Raw genomic sequence first — 18,698 nt, 5'->3', positions numbered from 1 at the left:
CTACTTTTATTTACTGTTGGTTGGAATAAAAATTGGTGCAACTCTTTAGCAGGCAATTTAGCAATATTTCTCGAATTTAAAAAACAAAGGCCCTTTGAAACAGCAATTGCACTGTTAGAAATTTACCTTTATGGATATATTTTCTTTTTTAAAGATTTATTTATTTATTTGAGAGGGAGAGAGAGTACAGAGGGATAGAGAGAGGGAGAAGCAGACTCCCCACTGAGCAGGGAGCCTGATTTAGAATGAGAATCATGGCAATTAGAATTGTTCCCAAGATGCGCCCCATTTGCCAGAATGGAATGAGCAAGGTCCCGCTAAGATCTCTGCTTCAAAGGGTGTGCATTAAGGCAGGTCATGCCTTAGAGTCTGCTCTTTCTTATTTATCCTGCTCCAGAGATTGAATATGCCATGATGTGCAGTGCATGCTTTATTTGCACTCTTGCCTCTCCATTTCTGGCTTGATATCTCGGTCACTATTTTTCCTGTTTCTGACTCAGCTTATCTTAGGCACTCAGGTTTATTTACTCCTCTGTCTTGAACTCTTTCTTGGCTGATGGCCTTTCACCTGGTTCTGCTTTTTAGCCCCTTCTCACCTTCACTGCCCTAAGAACTGTCATGGTTCAGTGTCCGGCATCTCTCACCTATCGTGTGGGAACAGCAGTCTGCCCACTCCTCCATCCCAAAGCTGGCTCTATTGTGAGAGGCTTTCAGGGGACTTGGGTTTGGGTGCGCCTTTGCTGCCCCTTTCTGGTCTTTGGCAACTGTCGCTGGTAGCTGCTGATAATTAACCTTTCCAGTCTGACAGGTAGTAACACTTATGGGTGAAAAGTGCTTATGCTGATGTTTTGCATTAGATCAAGTCTTATCATGGTTATAGATAATGTGTAGCCTGAATAGTGCTAGGCCGATACACCTTTCCACTATGTAGCTTCATCTTATTAGATCCTTTTAGCTGGTTATAGTGGAAGGAGGGAAACTTTGAGGCTATAGGCTTTCTTGTTCCTTTACACACTTCTATCACAATTCTTTACAGTATTTATTTAATGTCTGTTTCCCCCATTAAACTGTAAGCCCCTCAAGAGCAGGTCCCATCTCTCTTTTGTTTCTTATCAGTGATGTCCATATTGAAAGAATGTTGGCTGGTAGAGAATACACAAAAAAGGAAGGAGTGGCATCTCTTATTTTAAAATGCTGAAACCCATGATTGAAGAGCTACAGATAAAGAATCACTTGTCCAGATGCTGAAGAACCACACACAGAGGAAAAATATCAAAGGAAAAAAAAATGCTGTACACTTTTGGGACCTGCCAAAAAAGGTGTTGGGTAGAGAATGACCTTCCTGCTGGGAGTCCGTGACCTTTATAATGAAGAAGCAGTTTCCCACTGTTAACACTGTCAGGAATAGGGTTGTGCTGTCATCATATCCATTGCCAAGTCTCCTGACTGTAATGTCACTCCAACCCCAACCACTACTGCTGAGTTAGTGGCCTCTATTTTGTGTTCTAACATAGCATTAATCATTCTCCCATGTAAATATGTATTTACTTGAGTGTGTAAAGGAATAAGAAAGCCTATAGCCTCAGAGTCACCTCTCTTGTATAAAGGTCCTTCAGATAATCATTATGTTTAGATAGTCTGTGATGTCTTAGAAATGCAAAATTGAGCACCAAACCAAATTTTATATTTACTGTTTGGCAGACTATTTATCACTTATGTAAAATTTATTTGTGCTTATTGTTTATGCAGTATGCTTAAAAATGTATTTCCAGCAGAACTCTTCAAATTCACAAGACTGGAAGTTAGTTTTCTAGAAACAGATTTTGAGTTTCAGTATGAGATCTTTCTTAAGTCTATCCTAACATTATAGTTGTTTTTCCTTTGTTAAAAATAAGGAAAAGATAGGGGCACCTGGCTGGCTCAGTCGTGGAGCATGAGACTCTTAATCTCAGGGTTGTGAATTTGAGCCCCACATTGGGTACAGAGAATTCTTAAAAATAAAATCTTTAGGGCGCCTGGGTGGCTCAGTTGGTTAAGCAACTGCCTTCGGCTCAGGTCATGATCCTGGAGTCCCGGGATCGAGTCCTGCATTGGGCTCCCTGCTCGGCGGGGAGTCTGCTTCTCCCTCTGACCCTCCTCCCTCTCATTCTCTTTGTCTCAAATAAGTAAATAAAATCTTTAAAATGAATAAATAAATAAAATAAAATCTTTAAAAAGTAAGGGAAAAAAATATAATTCTAGGTTCAGTTGGCTAACCAGCAAATTCTTTTTTTATTATGTTATGTTAATCACCATACATTACATCATTAGTTTTTGATGTAGTGTTCCATGATTCATTGTTTGCATATAACACCCTGTGCTCCATGCAGAACGTGCCCTCTTTAATACCCATCGCCAGGCTAACCAATCCTCCCACCCCCTTCCCTCTAGAACCCTCAGTTTGTTTCTCAGAGTCCATAGTCTCTCATAGTTTGTCTCCCCCTCCGATTTCCACCCTCTTCATTTTTCCCTTCCTGCTGTACCTCTGAAACAAATAATACATTATATGTTAAAAAAAAAGATAACCAGCAAATTCTACCAAATATTTAAAGAAGGCATAACACCATTCTTACAGAAACTATTCTAGAGAGTAGAAAAAGAGAGAACACTCCCTGATTCATTTCTAAGGCTAGCATAATCTTTGTAACAAAACTTGACAAAGACATTACAAAAATGGAAAATAACAGCTATTCTCATTCAAGAACACAGATGTAAAAATCCTAACCAACGTGTTAGCAAACCAAATCCAACATATATAATAAGGGTAATATAATAAGACAGGATTTTATTAGGAATGCAAAATTGGTTTAACATCCAAAACCAGTCAATGTAATTCACATATTAACAGAAAAATTATATGATTATCTCATAGATGCAGGAAAATTTGATAAAATTAAACATTCCTTTATGATAAACTTCTAATAATTTAGAAATAAAAGAGAACTCTCTTAATTGCTAAAGGGATATGCAAAAAAACCTATCACAAACATCATACTTAATGGTGAAATGTTGGAAGTTTTCCAGTTTGGGAATAAGACAGAAGTGCATGTTCTCTTTGTTTCTATTTAGCATTGCGCTGGAAGTCCTAGCCAATGCAGTAAGACAAGACAAAGAAAAGGAAAAATGTGTTGGAAAAGAAAGAAATTGAATGGTCATTATTATCTGCCAATGGGATTATATGTACAGCAAATTCAAAAAGATTTAAGATACACTATTAGAGTTAATTATGTATAATTAAATTACAGTTATATAATTATATAATATACATGTATATTACTATATGTATTTTTAGAATTAGTAATTATATGTAAAACCTGGAATAAACCAAAGAACAGAAATATGTAAGACTTGTATAGAAAATGTAAAGCAATATTGAAAAGAAGTTGGTGACTCAGGTAAATAGAAGGATGCATCTTGCTCATAGATTGAAGATCAGTATTGTAAAGATTCATCTCTAGATCCAGCCCAGCCCAGTCAAAACCTCAGGTGTTATTCCCATGTATTAGAATGGTATGTCACCACAGTAAATAATCCCAATGACCAGACATATTTGAAGGAATTTTAATATTTTACTATTTGGTAAACAGTGATTGGTATATTTTTATTTTAGAAGTGAGGGGACGTACTTGGGTACGTCAGGAAGAAGTTTTTAGTAGTCATTCAGTTTTTACTTCTGTTGTGAAAATTGATTTTAAAGAGCAGTCCTGGAGTCAGAAGTCTCAAAAAGCTCTTGTTATAATCAGTTACTTTGCCTACAAGTTTTGTGCTGTCCCTAACCATGTGTGGCTATTTAAATTGATCCTAGTCAATTCATTAGATGCCCTAGCCTCAGTTTGAGTGCTCAGTAGCCACATGTGGCCTCTTTTTGGATGGTGCAGATATTGACCATTTCTATCACAGAAAGTTTTACTGGACACCACTCCAACAAGGCTTTGCACCTTTTTGAACAGACACCAAATAAAATTTTAGGTGGACTGGGGTTGAGCAACTGTTCTCATTTACCACCTGCCATATTGGGTGGTCAGAAGTGGCCCAGCTTAAAGCCTATCTCACTGATTGGGTGTTTATTAGCAAGATACTAGATTTCCTGGTGAAGAAAATCAATTAGAGAAGAAATTGCAGTACAAATTTCAAACTATCCAACCTTGAGTTGTGGGATTATTGTTTACATCTAGGCAGACTTCTTGGGTTAAGCCCTAAGAGCCTAGGTAGCTAAGATCTTAATCAGTTGAGAAGGTTTCTCATGGAGTTTGCCTCGCAAAGGATTGGCTGAGGCCCAAGGGGATTCACATTAAGCTTAAGGAATGGAAACCCTGAAGGACTGTAATAGATTTTTGCTGCTGAGATTCAGCACTTGATGAATCTGGCTCTTTTGATTAGAGAGCTCTCAAATGGTAATTTCCCTTCCCTTTCCCAACTTTTTTCTTCCTTTCCTCCTCTCATCACATAGCTAATATCCAAGTATACAAGAAAAGTGGTTTCAGAGTGGTCTGGATTATGTAAGGAAGCTTGTGCAGCTGAGGTTCTGCTGGAAGCTAGGTGGATCTACAGCAGTAGATGGGGAATTATGAGGGACTCAAGTTAGAAATCGATTGCATTGGATGCATCTAAAAGTGTGGTTGGGATTTATGACTGTGTCATGAAATGAAAAAAAAAACAAACTTTACAGTTTGGATGTAATCACCCACAAACTGGCTGCTTTGGAAGACAGCCTTTTGGGAGGAAGAGTCAGCTAGATAAAAGGACTACATAATGGGGGTGTGGGCCTGGGGTGAGGGGATGTATTTATTGGGGCCTGCTGTATCATTCTAGCTTCTCTTTGTCTAGGAATTGTAAAAGCTTGTGATTTATTGCTGGAACTTTGATTCAGAGTTGCTAAGCGCCTGCTGTTGTGTTTCAGGCTGTAGGTTTGGACCTTGGGGTTCCAGAGCCAAAACAGAGAGCCAGTGCTCCGTCTGATACGGGAGACAAATGTTCACAAATAATTACCATATAGTGTTATTCATACGTATTCAGAAGATCCTTGAACATCAGTTTAGTCTGATTCCTTAATTTTCTACTACAGGCAGCTGAGGCCCAGAGCAGGAAGGAGACTGGTGGAAGTAATGCCAGAACTAGAAGCTGGATTTTTTTCTTTTTAAGATTTTATTTATTTATTTGACAGAGAGAGACATAGCGAGAGAGGGAACACAAACAGGGGGAGTGGAAGAGGGAGAAGCAGGCTTCCCCCCGAGCAGGGAGCCAGATGTGGGGCTCGATTCCAGGCCCCTGGGATCATGACCTGAGCCGAAGGCAGACGCTTAACTACTGAGCCACCCAGGCGCCCCTAGAACCTGGATTTTTTTGCTGATTGGACTACACTAAAATATGATCACCATCCTTGATGGCATCAACCATTTTCCTATCTGCATACAGCCCACTTCTTGCATAATGCCCCCTTGATGGCCCGCTTTTCCTCAGATACCACTTAGCTGTCTTTTCCTTGCATTTATTGTGCTTTTATGGTATGTCTGTCTTCCCTTTTAGATCTCAGATGTGATCAGGACAGGCAGCTTGCCCGCTACGTTCTTTGTACCCATCTCATTCCCATGCTCAGCATGGTCTGAATAACTGTCAGGTTTAATAATCCTTAGAGTTGGACACGTTGGGTTCCAACCTGTTTGTTTCTTTGTGAGACACCTTCGACTAATCACCTCCTTCTACATTAATAAAAATTCCACTTCTGGGTCCACATGAATACATACTATATTGTGAATTGAGTGAGGTTACTGTTTGCCGAGTTTTGGAGGAGGGAGGCATGGCCCAGAAACCATACTTTAGGGAGAGATGTGTACGAACTGGGAGACACTGCCAGCCCCAGGGTCCGGTTCAGTAGCTGGTGGCCTTGCTGTGCGCCCGGGTTGAGAGGCGGGCGAGGGCGGGGTTGCGCTGCGCAGGGGCGCTGTGCGACGGGCTCTGTTGCCGGAACTAGTCCTAGTCGCGCGCCCGGACGCGCGCAGCGCCGCCCCTCCCCCCCTTCCCCGCGGGGTGGAAACAAAGGGGGCTCGGCGCGCGGAGCCGAGCCTAGGGGGAAAGGGGCGGAGCGTCTGGTGGTCTCGCGCTTTGTGGTCGCTAGGTTTGTTCCTGTTGGGGGACGTGGTGGGGAGGCGGGCAGCGACCTCAAACCGAGAAGTGGGAGTGCCGCGTGCTCGCGCATCTTGCGGCCTGGCGGCGAGGGGCGTCGCCTGCGCGCGCAGCGGAGGATAGTGCGCCGGCGCGGCACGCCGTGTTCGCGAGCACCGAGGCGGGGTGCGGCGGGGCGGGACCGTGCCGCGGCCCCGGCAGTTAGGGCCCGGGGGCGGAGAGGATGGAGCCCCCGAGGCGTTAGCCGACTCTGTCAGCTCTGACCGTGCAGCTGTTTCCTGGCGCGGCCCGTGTGATGGTGCCGGGAGGAAGGAAGCGCCGAGACAGCGCCTCGGTCGGAGCCCGGGTTCCGGGGGTGAGGAGGCCCGGGAACGGCGGAGCTGGCGAGCTGGCCGCTGGCTGGGCGAGCGGTCACAATAGGAGGCGGCGGCCCAGCAAGGAGCCGCGGGAGCAGCCCCGCAGGGCGGAGCCTCCCCTCGCAGGTACTGGCCGCTGCGGCCGTTGGTTCCCGCGTGAGGGCGGGACGGTCTGAGCTGCAGGCCGTTGGGAGCCTGCGGGGGCCGCTCCCGGCAACTAGGAGGAGGTGTGGTTGCCCGGTGCTTGGCGGGGCGCGGAGCGGCTGCCCGGCGCTCTTTGTTCCCGTGGCGGCGGCGTGGAGGTGTGGGTGCAGCCAGCGGGAGCGCCAGCCCGCCGCCGCCTGGCAGATGGCCTCTCGCGCGCGCTCCCTCCCGTTTTGCCGAGGCGCAGGTGAAATGATGTCACCCAGGAGAACGCGGAACCCGTTCCGAAGGGTCCTTTCGCGTCCTTCTGCTCTGCGGGTTTCTGGACAGGCTGCGGTTTGTTCTCAGGGCATGGAAGTTCTTCTCAGGGCTGAAGAATGAGAGAGGTTGGTTTTGTACTGGGAATTTTTCAAATTATTAGAGAACTAAAGAAAAAGTTTTTGTTTCCGTGTGTAGGACCTGTAAGACATAATTTTTTCTTTGTGCTACAAAAGCTGGGTATGCTAATTTTTCCACCATAAATAGAAATGAATACTTAACATATGTCATTGCTGGCATCATGTGAATTGCCTTCTCTTACGTGGCGCACTTCACTTTGAAAATTTAAGTGTATGCAACTCATACACAAGCGGTTTGTTACTTTAGAATTGCGAACCTTTTGGGATCCTGTTTGACCTTGATTATAGGTGCTGTTGTTAGTACATTTACTTCAGTTCCTTTCAATAGCAAGCAGCCCAGGTAACTAGGCTCAAGTTAAAAATCCATTCGCACAGTTTTTGTGAAATCAAAACGTAACAAATCTAAGGACAGTTGGGATCAAAGTAAAATTTTTCCTGTCTTCAGACAACATACTGGAAAGGAAGAGATAGGACTTCTATAGAAGTAACAATACAAGACCAAATATAGTTGTTGGATCAGTTGCAGTGAAGTTGGGACATACTTGCAATCAAAAGATGAAATTACGAACTGGATTTTTAAATGAGAATTGTATCTCTTCACATACTTATTTCTCCACTTCTAACTTGTAAACTTATTGGAGTAATGTTTCTTTTTGAAAACATATTAAACCTTAAATGTGTTCATTACAGGAGTTCAATCTTAAGTTGATTAATATAATTTTCTGTGAGACTTATCTCTAAGAGATTTGGTAGACTTTAAAGGCTATAGTTAAATGAATTTTACCACAAACTGGCCATGTGGGCCATAGGGCCTCATCTGCAAAATATGAAAGTTGGATGTAAATGATGTCTGTGGTCCCGCCACCTCTGATATCTTCTCTGATTCTGGAAGGTAGTTTGTTTCTGTACTTATTGTGGTTTATGTACACATCCTGTTTTTATAGCTGAACTAAGTTTGCAAGTATTAATATGAGTAAATGTTGACAACCTGATTTTTGAGGGAGGGTAGACATAGGATGGCATAGTTAGACATAACTGAATCTGTTAGCATCATAATGTGGAATGTAGATCTGTTGTCTCTCTTCCAACAGCTTTGGATGAAACTTTTAGTTACATTGCCAGACTATTTGTGCTCATTTTTACTTTTTTTCAAGGTTGTGGGTGGGAAGTATGGATGAGAAATCCTTGAATAAAAATCTCAAATGATCTGTATGGAAAGATCTTTGTCTTCTAGTCTGTTCCATCTGTTTCTCCTGTGCTGCCCGTTTTGTTTAGGCCACTGTCATTTTGTAATTAACTTTGCTGGGTTTTGTGTAGTGTCTGGGTCTACTTACTAGTTTTTTTGTTGTTGTTTGTTTGTTTTTGTTATTTTCTTATTAACCATATATATCAGGCATGTTTTCACTTCTTTTCTGTTTTGGTTAACTCAGCTTGTTTTATTTTTCTCTGGAGAGTATACAGATTGTAAACACACATTTGAATATAGTTTTGGTCTAGTTCATTCATTCCGCAAATGTTAAATTCTTAAAGTGACTGCCTTTGTGGAGGAGATAAAGCAAATGCTTTAATTCTGTATAGTAAATTAACAAGTGAGAAATTTGAGCAAATAGAAGAAGAGGGGCCATTTACACAGTCTCAGTTTTTCCACAATTCTTACATCTTTTCATGTTCCTTTTTTAAGGACTTCAGCACCTTACCTTTTCCTCCTTTATGTTAGAGGGCCCTATTCCTCATTTAGTTCTTGTGGAATTGCCCCTCATCAGACAGTCTCTTTGAGGGCAAGAATAATTTCTTTTTTCCCCATGTATTCATAGCATCTAGCACATAGTAGACATGCAATAAATATTTGAATTAATTATGAATTTTATTTAATAATCGTAAAGAGCCTAGTCACACTTTATCTTTTCAAATATATATTTATATAAATTTTTCATATTGATTTGGACTGGTCATGGTCTAGATACTTTCCAAATCCGTGTAATTCTTAAGAGAGAAATCTTGAAGAGATACTTTAGAGCATTGTGCTAAGAGGTTACCAGCATAAATAGTACTTCCTTGCTGGGAGAATAAATCTTTGTTCCGGCAAATCTGGATGTGGAAGGGAAAGAAGAAAACTTAAAAAAATTTGTAACTCTTATTTTTCTAACCTTTATGTCCACCTTCTCAGTAGATGTTATGGTTAGAGACCTCCTTATTGCATGTACCTCGCCCCCCACCCCCCCCCACTCCCCGCCAATTAATTTATGGGACTGTGGGGTTAGGGAAAGGATGGTGGAGCCTTTAGCTATTTTCACCAAACCTTGTTCTGTTGTCCTTCCAGAAAGACATGAACCCAGTTTGTTGTTTGCCTTAACTCAAGAATGGAAATAATAGTTTGTTTTAGAAAATGATTGCCCCAATGCTGAACAGCAGTGATCCTCCTTCAGTAGATAGTACCAGTTCTTGAATGGGTTAAGGCTGCATGGTAGTCCACCAAGCATGTTACCATTATTTTACTTAGCAAATGTTTATTTGTTAAACATTTAGGTTACTTCTAGTTCCCTTTTTAAATTGTTGCTATTACTGTACTGTGATGAACGTATTTGTGCATGTGGCTTTTCCCTTATTTTGGGGTATTCCCATATTGGAGTATAACCTGAGAATTTATCAGATGAAAGATTACTGATTCAGACTGTTCAAATAGTTAATAAAATCTACTTGATTATTTTCCAGGAGATTAACATTTGCCATCATGGAAGCAGTGAGAATATGTGGATTTTTAGATAATTTGGATTTGACCTTTTCGTTTTTTAGGTACCCAGACTTGCACCTAGAGGAAGACTTGGAGGAGTCAACACTAAGCATCTGACTCTTCATCTTTTCTTTTGGTTTGGTTTGGGTTTTTTTTTCCCCTCTTCTAAAAGGCTGTGATTTGAGTGCTTTTGACCAGTTGATATGCTGCTAGTAACAATGAACTCCGCCCCACCCCCCCTTGGAGAGTAATGTCGTTGTTTTGGGGAAGACTATTTGGCCTTATAGCAATTTATTTTGAAGAAAGTAGATTATTTTAACGCTGGCCTAGAGGTCATGTACCTGCATATCTTCTGTCTCACCTGTATGAGAAAAATGTAAATGAACGAAGAAGGAAGCTCCCATCAGAAGTGATTTTGGAGGAAGCAAGTTCTGGGACAATATCTGGACCTAAGTCCTATGTTATTTTTAGTACCATGACTGGTAATAGACTCTTCAAGACACAGTTTAAATCGTTAGTTATAGTATGGTTTACCACACGGCGAAAGGCCACATTAAACAAAAGATGGCCTAAAATAGTACCATATTGGTGCTTAAAAGGTTAAACTGTTTTCTGTGACTTTAGTCTTGTGAAACAGGTGCTTTTCTCAGTTATGCTGGGTGAATTAGTCATATAGTTATATGTAAATAAACATTAAAAATGAGAAGTGTGGGGAGTTGGAGATTAATCAGGTCTCAGGGATGTTTTCTTGGCAGGACTTTTTAAACATAGGTTGCATCCTGAGCGAAGACTGAAGTTACTGTATCTTTTAATGTTCAACAGTTGCCAGGTTAGAGAAGAATACAATTGTATCAATTTCCAGATATGGTATATCTTAAGTAATTTTAAATGAGGAAGATTGAGGGAAATAGTGGAAAGTTATGTCAGAAATAATTTACAAGGAAATATTTTTTGAATACTTAAAATAGACTGTGGAATAGTTTTTTTATAATCCAATTAGATTACAAAGAATGTTACTTTTTTTTTGGTAAGTTTTATTTAAGTAATCTCTACACCCAACATGGGGTTTGAACTCAAACCTGGAGATCAAGAGTCACTTGCTCTTCTAATTGAGCCAGCCAGGTGCCCCAAGAATGGTACTTTTAAAATTCTTAAAGGTGTTTTAGTGGGTTGAGCATGGATTTTAGAGCCAGGTAGACTTAGCTTCAAATTATGGCTCTGGTATTCATGAGATATGTGGCTTTAAGCAAGTCAGTTAACCTTGACTTGCAGTGTGTAAGGATCAGAGAGCTAATTCAGTTCCTAGCATGAAGTTAGCTATTATCAGATTTTAAAAACTGCTGTATTGCTTAGATAAAAATGTCTTAATTTATATCTTTCATCAAATTAATACAGCTAAAATTCTGGAGAAGAAACTTTCTTCAGGTGTGGTACAGCAATTTCTGGTCTATTCGATACATAATGTCATGTTAGTTTTCTATTGTGTGTAACAAATTACCACACATTTAGTACCTTAAAACATGAATCTCTTATCCCACAGTTTACATGGATCAGGAATCTTGATTTGGGTTAAGCTGCAGGGCCCTCTGTTAGGGATTTTACCTGTCTGGTGCTGTGATGTCATGAGAAGTTTGATGTCCTCTTCCAGGCTTACTGGTTGTTGGTTCAGTATGGTTCGTAGGACTGAAGTCCCCGTTGTCTTGCTGTCAACTGGTGACCCTCTCAGCTCCTAGAGGGTGCCCTCATGTCTCTGCCACATGGCCCCATTCGTATGCCTTCTGACAAACATAGTGGTTGCCTGCAGGGTTGACAGGAGAATCTCTTCAGGAAGGGTCAGTTCCTCTTCCAAGAGCTTTCTTTAAGTTGGGCTTACCTTGATTAACTTAAAATCAACTGACTTGGGATCTTAATTACGTTTAAATCCCTTCACTTCTGTGAATGCATTCGTATAATTAGGTTATATAATTTAACCTAACCATGGAAATGAAATCCACTGTATTTATAGTTCTGCCTGCACACCATGGAGGGATGGATTATACAGGAGATGTGTACCAGAGGTGGGAATCTTGGAGGCCTTCTTAGAATTCTGCCTTACATGGACACACAAAATGATGAATGTGATTTTATCCAGTGGGTGCACCTGGTTTCAAGCCCATCTATCATTTTGTCCTGGATCTGTATTAACGACAGCATTTGAATATAGCTTTTCTCCATTGGTGGTGGTGGGTTTTTTTTGTTTTGTTTTGTTTTGGTTTTTTTTGGTCCTCCCTTTTTATAGACAAATGGAGCTTTTGACCAAAGGAAATTGTTGTGGATAGGAGAGGAATATGCTTGAAAATTACTAACTTATGAGCACAAGGGCCAGGGTTTGCCAGAGTTTTGTTTTTGTTTTCTTATATATGACTGAAATCTTAAGTTTCCAAAGGAACAAAGAATTAAGGAGAGGAAACCTGAGTCCCTGATCTCTGTTTGCCAAGCTAGCCACTTGTACTAGCAGTTGATAAGAGTGCTCCTCATGCAGACTGCTTCAGGTATGATAGTTGAAGATAGGTGAGCTTTTTAAAACACTCTTCAAAGGTATCTTGCAAATTATAAGCTTACGATTACAAAAAGAATATGAAACTTACGTAAAGGAACAGACTTTTAAGAGAATTGCTTTGAAGTGGTGAAAGAACTCCTTAGACTGAGTGAGGAGTCAGGAATGTGAAATACACTTCTTCCTATGAAATCTGTCTTCAGATAAACTCAAGGGTCCTACCTCTATTTTAATTTTTACCTGTATTCAGACATTTAAGACATCATCTTATAGTTGGCTACTTTGCATTTTTTTTTTTTTAAACTAGAATAAGCTCCTTGAGGGCAGGATCCACGTTTTGTCTTCTAACAACTCTTGACTTGCAGGAGGCGTTCAGTGAATATTCCTTGATTCTGCACTTCATGCTTCATCATAGTGGTAAAGAATATTAGCACACTCGTGTGTAGTGCAGAGATAAGCTTTAACTCATGTTGAACATATTTTGTGTAGCAGTAGTAATGAATTCTAAAGTTACTGCCCTCAAGTGATTTTTACTCCTAGGAAGGTGTTTGGAAATAATTTTCGTCTTACCAGCAGGCCTGGTTATCTATTTACCAGGCTCATGGCAAACCAGAAACAATTTATAAAGGTAACGGTTAAGGAAGGTTATTGTAGAAGTATTATGAATATAATTAGCATGCCATTTCATGATCTGTGTCTGCCCTCCTCTCTGGTTACTTCTGTACTGGATAGCCAAACTGAACATTTTGCAGTTTCTTGACTATACTGCTGTATTTTGCCAGTTACCTCTCCATAGCACCCAGTGCCTATAGTATTATCATAGGAAGATGATACTCTGTATATTGTATAGTGATTTGCTTTTGTTTCTTTTTCATAGCATACACTTCTTGAAAGTAGGAAACCATGCCTATCTTCTCGGTTTAGTGCCTGTCACAGAATAGACATTTATATGTAAGGGAATGAATGAGACAGTGAAACTGAAAGCCAGACAGTGGTTTAAAGCACATGGTCTTCAGTGTAGGGGTAAGCAGGTTCACACACCTTAACTCCCAAGGGTAGTAGTTCATTCCACAGCACAGTGGTACAAGTGATGATCATGATGTCCATGATTAAAAGTGCTGCAGATTTAAGTTTATATTACATATGAGTTTAAGGGGATTAACCTATGATCAAGTCAAGCGTTTAAAACGTGCAGTCATTTGCTTTGGGGCTTATGATCTTACCCTTTATTCTTAAGGTCACTAGTTTGTGTTGAGTAGAGCTGAGCTGTCCACAAACTCTTCTTTTTTATACCTGTGGTAATTATAGAAGGTTTGCTACAAATGTTCTGAAATCTCTTGTCGTCTTTGCATGATCATACAGAAGGTTAATTAAAAAACAATGAAAAAATATTACTCTTAGTCACGATGGACAGTAATCTTTCTGTACTTGAAACATGATTTTACCTCAGGTTTTCTTAACATGAAGTCTTATCTATCCTTGAGGATTTTAGAATTAATACCAACAGAAAAGATATTGATATTTTATCAGAAACAAAGGAAGGACCTTGCATTTTTGAGCAGTGCTGTTTTGTCTTTTAAAAAAGTTTTTGTAAGAGATTTGTTGCCAGAGGCAACCTTTGCCATCCTTATATTTGTTTTGATGTTTAAGATTAATTTTTAATTTCTTTCCAGTCTCTGCTAACACAAATACGTAGAAAATCCAGACTGTCCTTCATAGACCTGATTCTCCACATTGGTGTGGCTAGCCATGAACTATCCTTTTCTTCTCCCTCTTTTTCCCAGATATCTCCCGGGTCCAATTCAGCACCTCTACCTGGCCATCCTAACAAGGTGATTTGTGAAAGGGTGAGACTTCAGAGCCTGTTCCCTCTCCTCCCAAGTGATCAGAATACTACCGTTCAAGAGGATGCTCACTTCAAAGCTTTCTTCCAGGTTCTTATATATTTACCCTTTCCCTACGTAGGGCTGAAAGTCACAGATACATTTTAGGTTGTTTCTAGGAAGGCTTAAAACAGAATTCTCAATATCTTCTTCTTATTTTCTGTTGTATGTGGGAATAAGTATTCTTCTTAGAGGACTTCTTCAAATAACTTTTTAGCCAGCTTTTCTGAAGAATGTTTGTCTTCTCTTGAGCTGCTGTTTATTATTTGACCACTTAATATTCTTGTTTTTTATCTTTTGGTCTTAATCACTTGTCCTAATAGGCTAAGTTCTAAAGGAAAGTAGATATATGAAGTTGTGTAGGAATGGAAAAATGGAAGCATGCAAGATAGTTTTTAAAGCCATCACTACTTACTTGCTTAGTGCCCAGAGTTTGATAGTGATGTATATTTCAAAAAGAAAACATGGTAATGTGCCTTCTATCACTTTTGGTACCTGTAGGTAAAATGTGATTAAAATTTTTGTTATACATAAAATGAAAATAAATTAAGGCAGAGGCAGTTTATTGACAAGATTGCTAGCATGTGTTCACATAAATTACTGGCAACTCAATTTCCAATCCATTACTCCTGGAGAAGCATGTCTTAGTAATGGAAGTCAGTATTAGTATTACCAAAAGGAAACTAGTTATAAAATTGCTTCTGGATATTAGGGTTGTGGGCCAAGGCATATATTTGTATATGTGTATATAAATCTGAGGTAGTGAGAGTCGCTCATCAAAGCTTGGACTTTTGGATAGAACTGGCTCATTTTCTGTTTGTGTGAGAGTGGTAGGTTGGGGCTTGGGACTAGTTCTGAAAGAGAAATGCTTGTGATACATTAAATTGGAGTTGTGAAATTTCTGAGAATAGCTTTGTAGGTGATCCATGGCTCTTCAATATGATATTCCTTGTTGCAATTTGTGCCAGTTTCTCCTCTTTGCATGTATTGTCTCCTTTGTTTTTATCCCTCCTAATAATAAACCAGTCATGGGTGGTTTTCTAGATGAAGAAATAGGCTCAGAAAAGCTCTCTGAGATGCCCAGTTACATAGCTAGTTATTGGCAGAGCAGAGACTCAAATTCACCTTTTGCTATTTCTTGTCTACTATAGCATACCACCTTTAGATAACAGGCATTTCTGTAAATAGTACAGTTGTATGTTAAGAGACGTAGTTATCTGTATTGAAATAAGTGGAGTATTGACTACCATTTTTGATACAGCATTGGTCTGTAATAGCTTGATATTTAGTAGTAAACCAGTGTAGCTAAGGAAGAAATTGACTTACTACTTTCACTACTGCCATCAGTAAACAGTTATTTGATGTTTTCTTTGTTTTCCATACTTCCTTGAGTCTTCAGGCATTAACTCAATATTAACTTTAAACTCAAGGAGTTTCTGGCAAATGCAATAGATTTAAAGAGCCAATTCCACTTGAGTGTTGCAGAAAGGTGAAAGGTATTATTGTTAAATTTTTATTTATAGCCCTAGTTAAACTGAAGACTTCCTTTTTTCTAACTTTAAAACAAGGGCCTCAGTGTACTTGGCTCCCAGGGAAGACTGGAGATTATTCTCTGCCCACTTCCTCACCTACCACTGTTGTGCATAAAGCAAAGTAAATCCTTCTCACATCCCCTTTGAGATGCTGTCACATACCTTCATCTAATTCTGATAATACAATTGGGTATGATTTCTTGTTCCAGTTATGCTTCTCTTATCCTTAGAAAACTTAGTTGCCACGTGAAAGGGAGAAATCTACCCATTTCTTATCCTTGGAGTTATTCTTTTAATGTTATGTTTTCATTTCTTGGCTCTCCCCCAAGTTCCTTCCCTCCCAGCTTTTTCTGCTTCTCCTTCCCTTTGGAATACTCCATTTTAAACAGACTCACTTACCTCTTCCATTTTTTTTTTTTCCTTAAAGCATCCTCTTTATTCCCTTATCTTAGCTGAAACCAGTCTTTTTTCAGAGGATATCATTTTCCCTGCGATCTTGTATATGAGTTAAAAAAAAAATTTTGGCCGCCGCACCCCCCCCCACCCCCACCCCCGACTTCAAGCATAGGAATTGAGTATGTCTGTATTAAGTGGGACGGTCGTAGAGGAGAAGGAAAGTGTTTGATATTTTCCCGGATCCTTGTTTCCAACCACCAGTCATCTTTGAACAAAAATCTCATCTGTTTTTGAGCTATATTTGTTATTCATCTCCACTTTATCAATTTTGTCACTGTTCTTATTAAAGACCTTTATACTTTGCTTGTTTTATATTACTCTTTGTCAAAATCTTTCAAAATTTACAGGCTCTTTTAATTTTTAAAATTACAAAAATATTTCGTATGTGAAAGTTACAAAGTATAAATCAGACATATAATTTTAAAAATACCATCCATCTTAAGAAGTCAACCATTACCAATACTTTAGAAGTATTCAGATGACCTACCATATTATATCTACCTGCTGTCGCATACCTGTGCCTTGGGTAAAACTCTGAATTTTGTGTTTAATACCCCTTTGCTTCTCTAAGTGGTTTTACCACATGCAGTATCTCTCAATACTATACTGTTTAGTTTCTGAACTTAATATAAACAGTATCATACTTTGTATTTTTCTCATTTTGAGATTCATCCATGTTGATGCATGGGGCCGGAGAGTTGATTCATTTCCTTTTTGTATTCCATTTTATATGAATATGCTAACATTAATATGTTATTCAAAATTTGTGTTTTCTTTTTGATGGACATTTCCAGTAGTTTCCAGTTTTTTACTATTATTGTAAGCAATGTTGCCATGAATATTCTTGTATGTGTTTCAAGATTTTATTCGTTTGAGAGAGAGAGCGAGCACCAGTGGGGGGCAGAGGGAGAGGGAGAAACAGATTCCCTGCTGAGCAAGGGGCCCAATGCGGGGCTTGATCCCAGGACTCTGGGATCATGACCTGAGCCAAAGTCAGATGCTTAACCAACTGAGCCACCCAGGTGCCCCTTAGTTGATATTTTAATTTCTATAAAAGTGATGGCTTTGTGTATTTGTTACCCTGGATTTTCTCACAGAAGAGGTATAGGTGTAGGCACATTTGCATCTCTATAAAAATAAGTCTATATTCAACATTAGAATCAAAGTACCCCCTATAATTGTTTTAGAAATTTAAAGTATAATTTTTTTTTTTTTAAGATTTTATTTATTTATTTGAGAGAGAGAGAGCATGAGAGGGGGGAGGGTCAGAGGGAGAAGCAGACTCCCTGCCGAGCAGGGAGCCCGATGCGGGACTCGATCCCGGGACTCCAGGATCATGACCTGAGCCGAAGGCAGTCGCTTAACCAACTGAGCCACCCAGGTGCCCTAATTTTTTTTTTTTTTTAAGATTTTATTTATTTATTTGACAGAGAGATAGAGAGAGAGTACAGACAGATAGGCAGAGTGGCAGGGAGAGGGAGAAGCAGGCTCTCCGCCGAGCAGGGAGCCCGATGCGGGGATCGATCCCAGGACTCTGGGATCATGACCTGAGCTGAAGGCAGACGCTTAACCGACTGAGCCACCCAGGCGCCCCAATTTAAAGTATAATTAACATAAAGTAAAATTCACCCTTGTAGAGTGCAGGTTTGTGACTTTTGACAAATGTATACAGATGTGGAACCACTGCCACAATCAAGATATTATAACAATTCCATCTCCCAAAAAAATTCCCTCTTGTCTCTGCTATCTACCCCTTATAGTTTTAAAATTAGCAGTTTCTGTACTATCAACCAATTCATTGATTGTGATTGAAGATAGGGTGCTTTCATAAAACAGGTACATTGTGGGGAACTTAGATTTCGTGTCTAGAACCCTTGATTTCAGGTGTGTGTGTGTGTGTCTTAATGATAGCTGTGTGATACTTTATTTTGTAAGTTTATGAAAGTTAATTAGGTGATTGAAATTTTCATGATTTATACACAGAGATAGACGTTTCTGAAAGAGAAAACTATTGTAAAAAAATTTCTCTTCTCCAGCAAAGTTATAGACTGAATAAAAATTTCAGCCAAAATATCAGAATTTTATGATTTTATGGGGCGCCTGGGTGGCTCAGTTGTTGAGCGTCTGCCTTCGGCTCGGGTCATGATCCCAGGGTCCTGGGATCGAGCCCCACGTCGGGCTCCCTGCTCTGTGGGAGGCCTGCTTCTCCCTCTCCCACTCCCCCTGCTTGTGTTCCCTCTCTCGCTGTGTCTCTCTGTCAAATAAATAGATAAAATCTTAAAAAAAAAAAAAAAAAGAATTTTATGATTTTAGAAACCTTACAGAGTCATCCTAAATTCATAAGAAAGATTTTCAAAGAAAAGACGGGGGAAAAAGCTATTTTGAAAATTGTTGTAAGAGGCAATATGCATAATAGATACTAAATCATATTACAAAGAAATAGCTCCATGTCAGTGAGCTGTTTGTTGTTAAACACAGTGGATGTTTTTCAGTCCCCATC

The 18,698-nt window shown here is 39.8% G+C and overlaps 1 protein-coding gene across 10 annotated transcripts in view; it reads left to right on the top strand.

Annotated features, from left to right (window-relative positions):
• Nucleotides 1-18,698, top strand: part of RNF38 (ring finger protein 38) — a 122,224-nt gene that overhangs the window by 68,396 nt on the left and 35,130 nt on the right. The window contains exons 1-2 of one of the 10 annotated variants that reach the window (XM_045882696.3): nucleotides 6,252-6,644; nucleotides 14,112-14,261. The exons of 2 other annotated variants lie outside the window; for them this stretch is intronic. Coding sequence is in view for 4 of the 8 variants with exons in the window: in XM_045882693.3 (XP_045738649.1) it covers nucleotides 7,040-7,048; nucleotides 14,112-14,261 (159 nt within the window). In the remaining 4 variants the exon portion in view is untranslated. Of the gene's footprint in view, nucleotides 1-6,251; nucleotides 6,645-6,712; nucleotides 7,049-14,111; nucleotides 14,262-18,698 lie in introns of those variants that run through there. 7 more of the 10 variants (XM_045882697.3, XM_064579732.1, XM_045882693.3 and 4 more) reach the window with 7 other exon arrangements.

Source organism: Mirounga angustirostris, unplaced genomic scaffold, assembly GCF_029215605.1.
Source record: "Mirounga angustirostris isolate CCGP_5_RB_7025 unplaced genomic scaffold, mMirAng1.0.hap1 SCAF_15, whole genome shotgun sequence".
NCBI classification, from domain to species: Eukaryota; Metazoa; Chordata; class Mammalia; order Carnivora; family Phocidae; genus Mirounga; species Mirounga angustirostris.
This window is presented reverse-complemented; position numbering and strand designations above follow the sequence as displayed.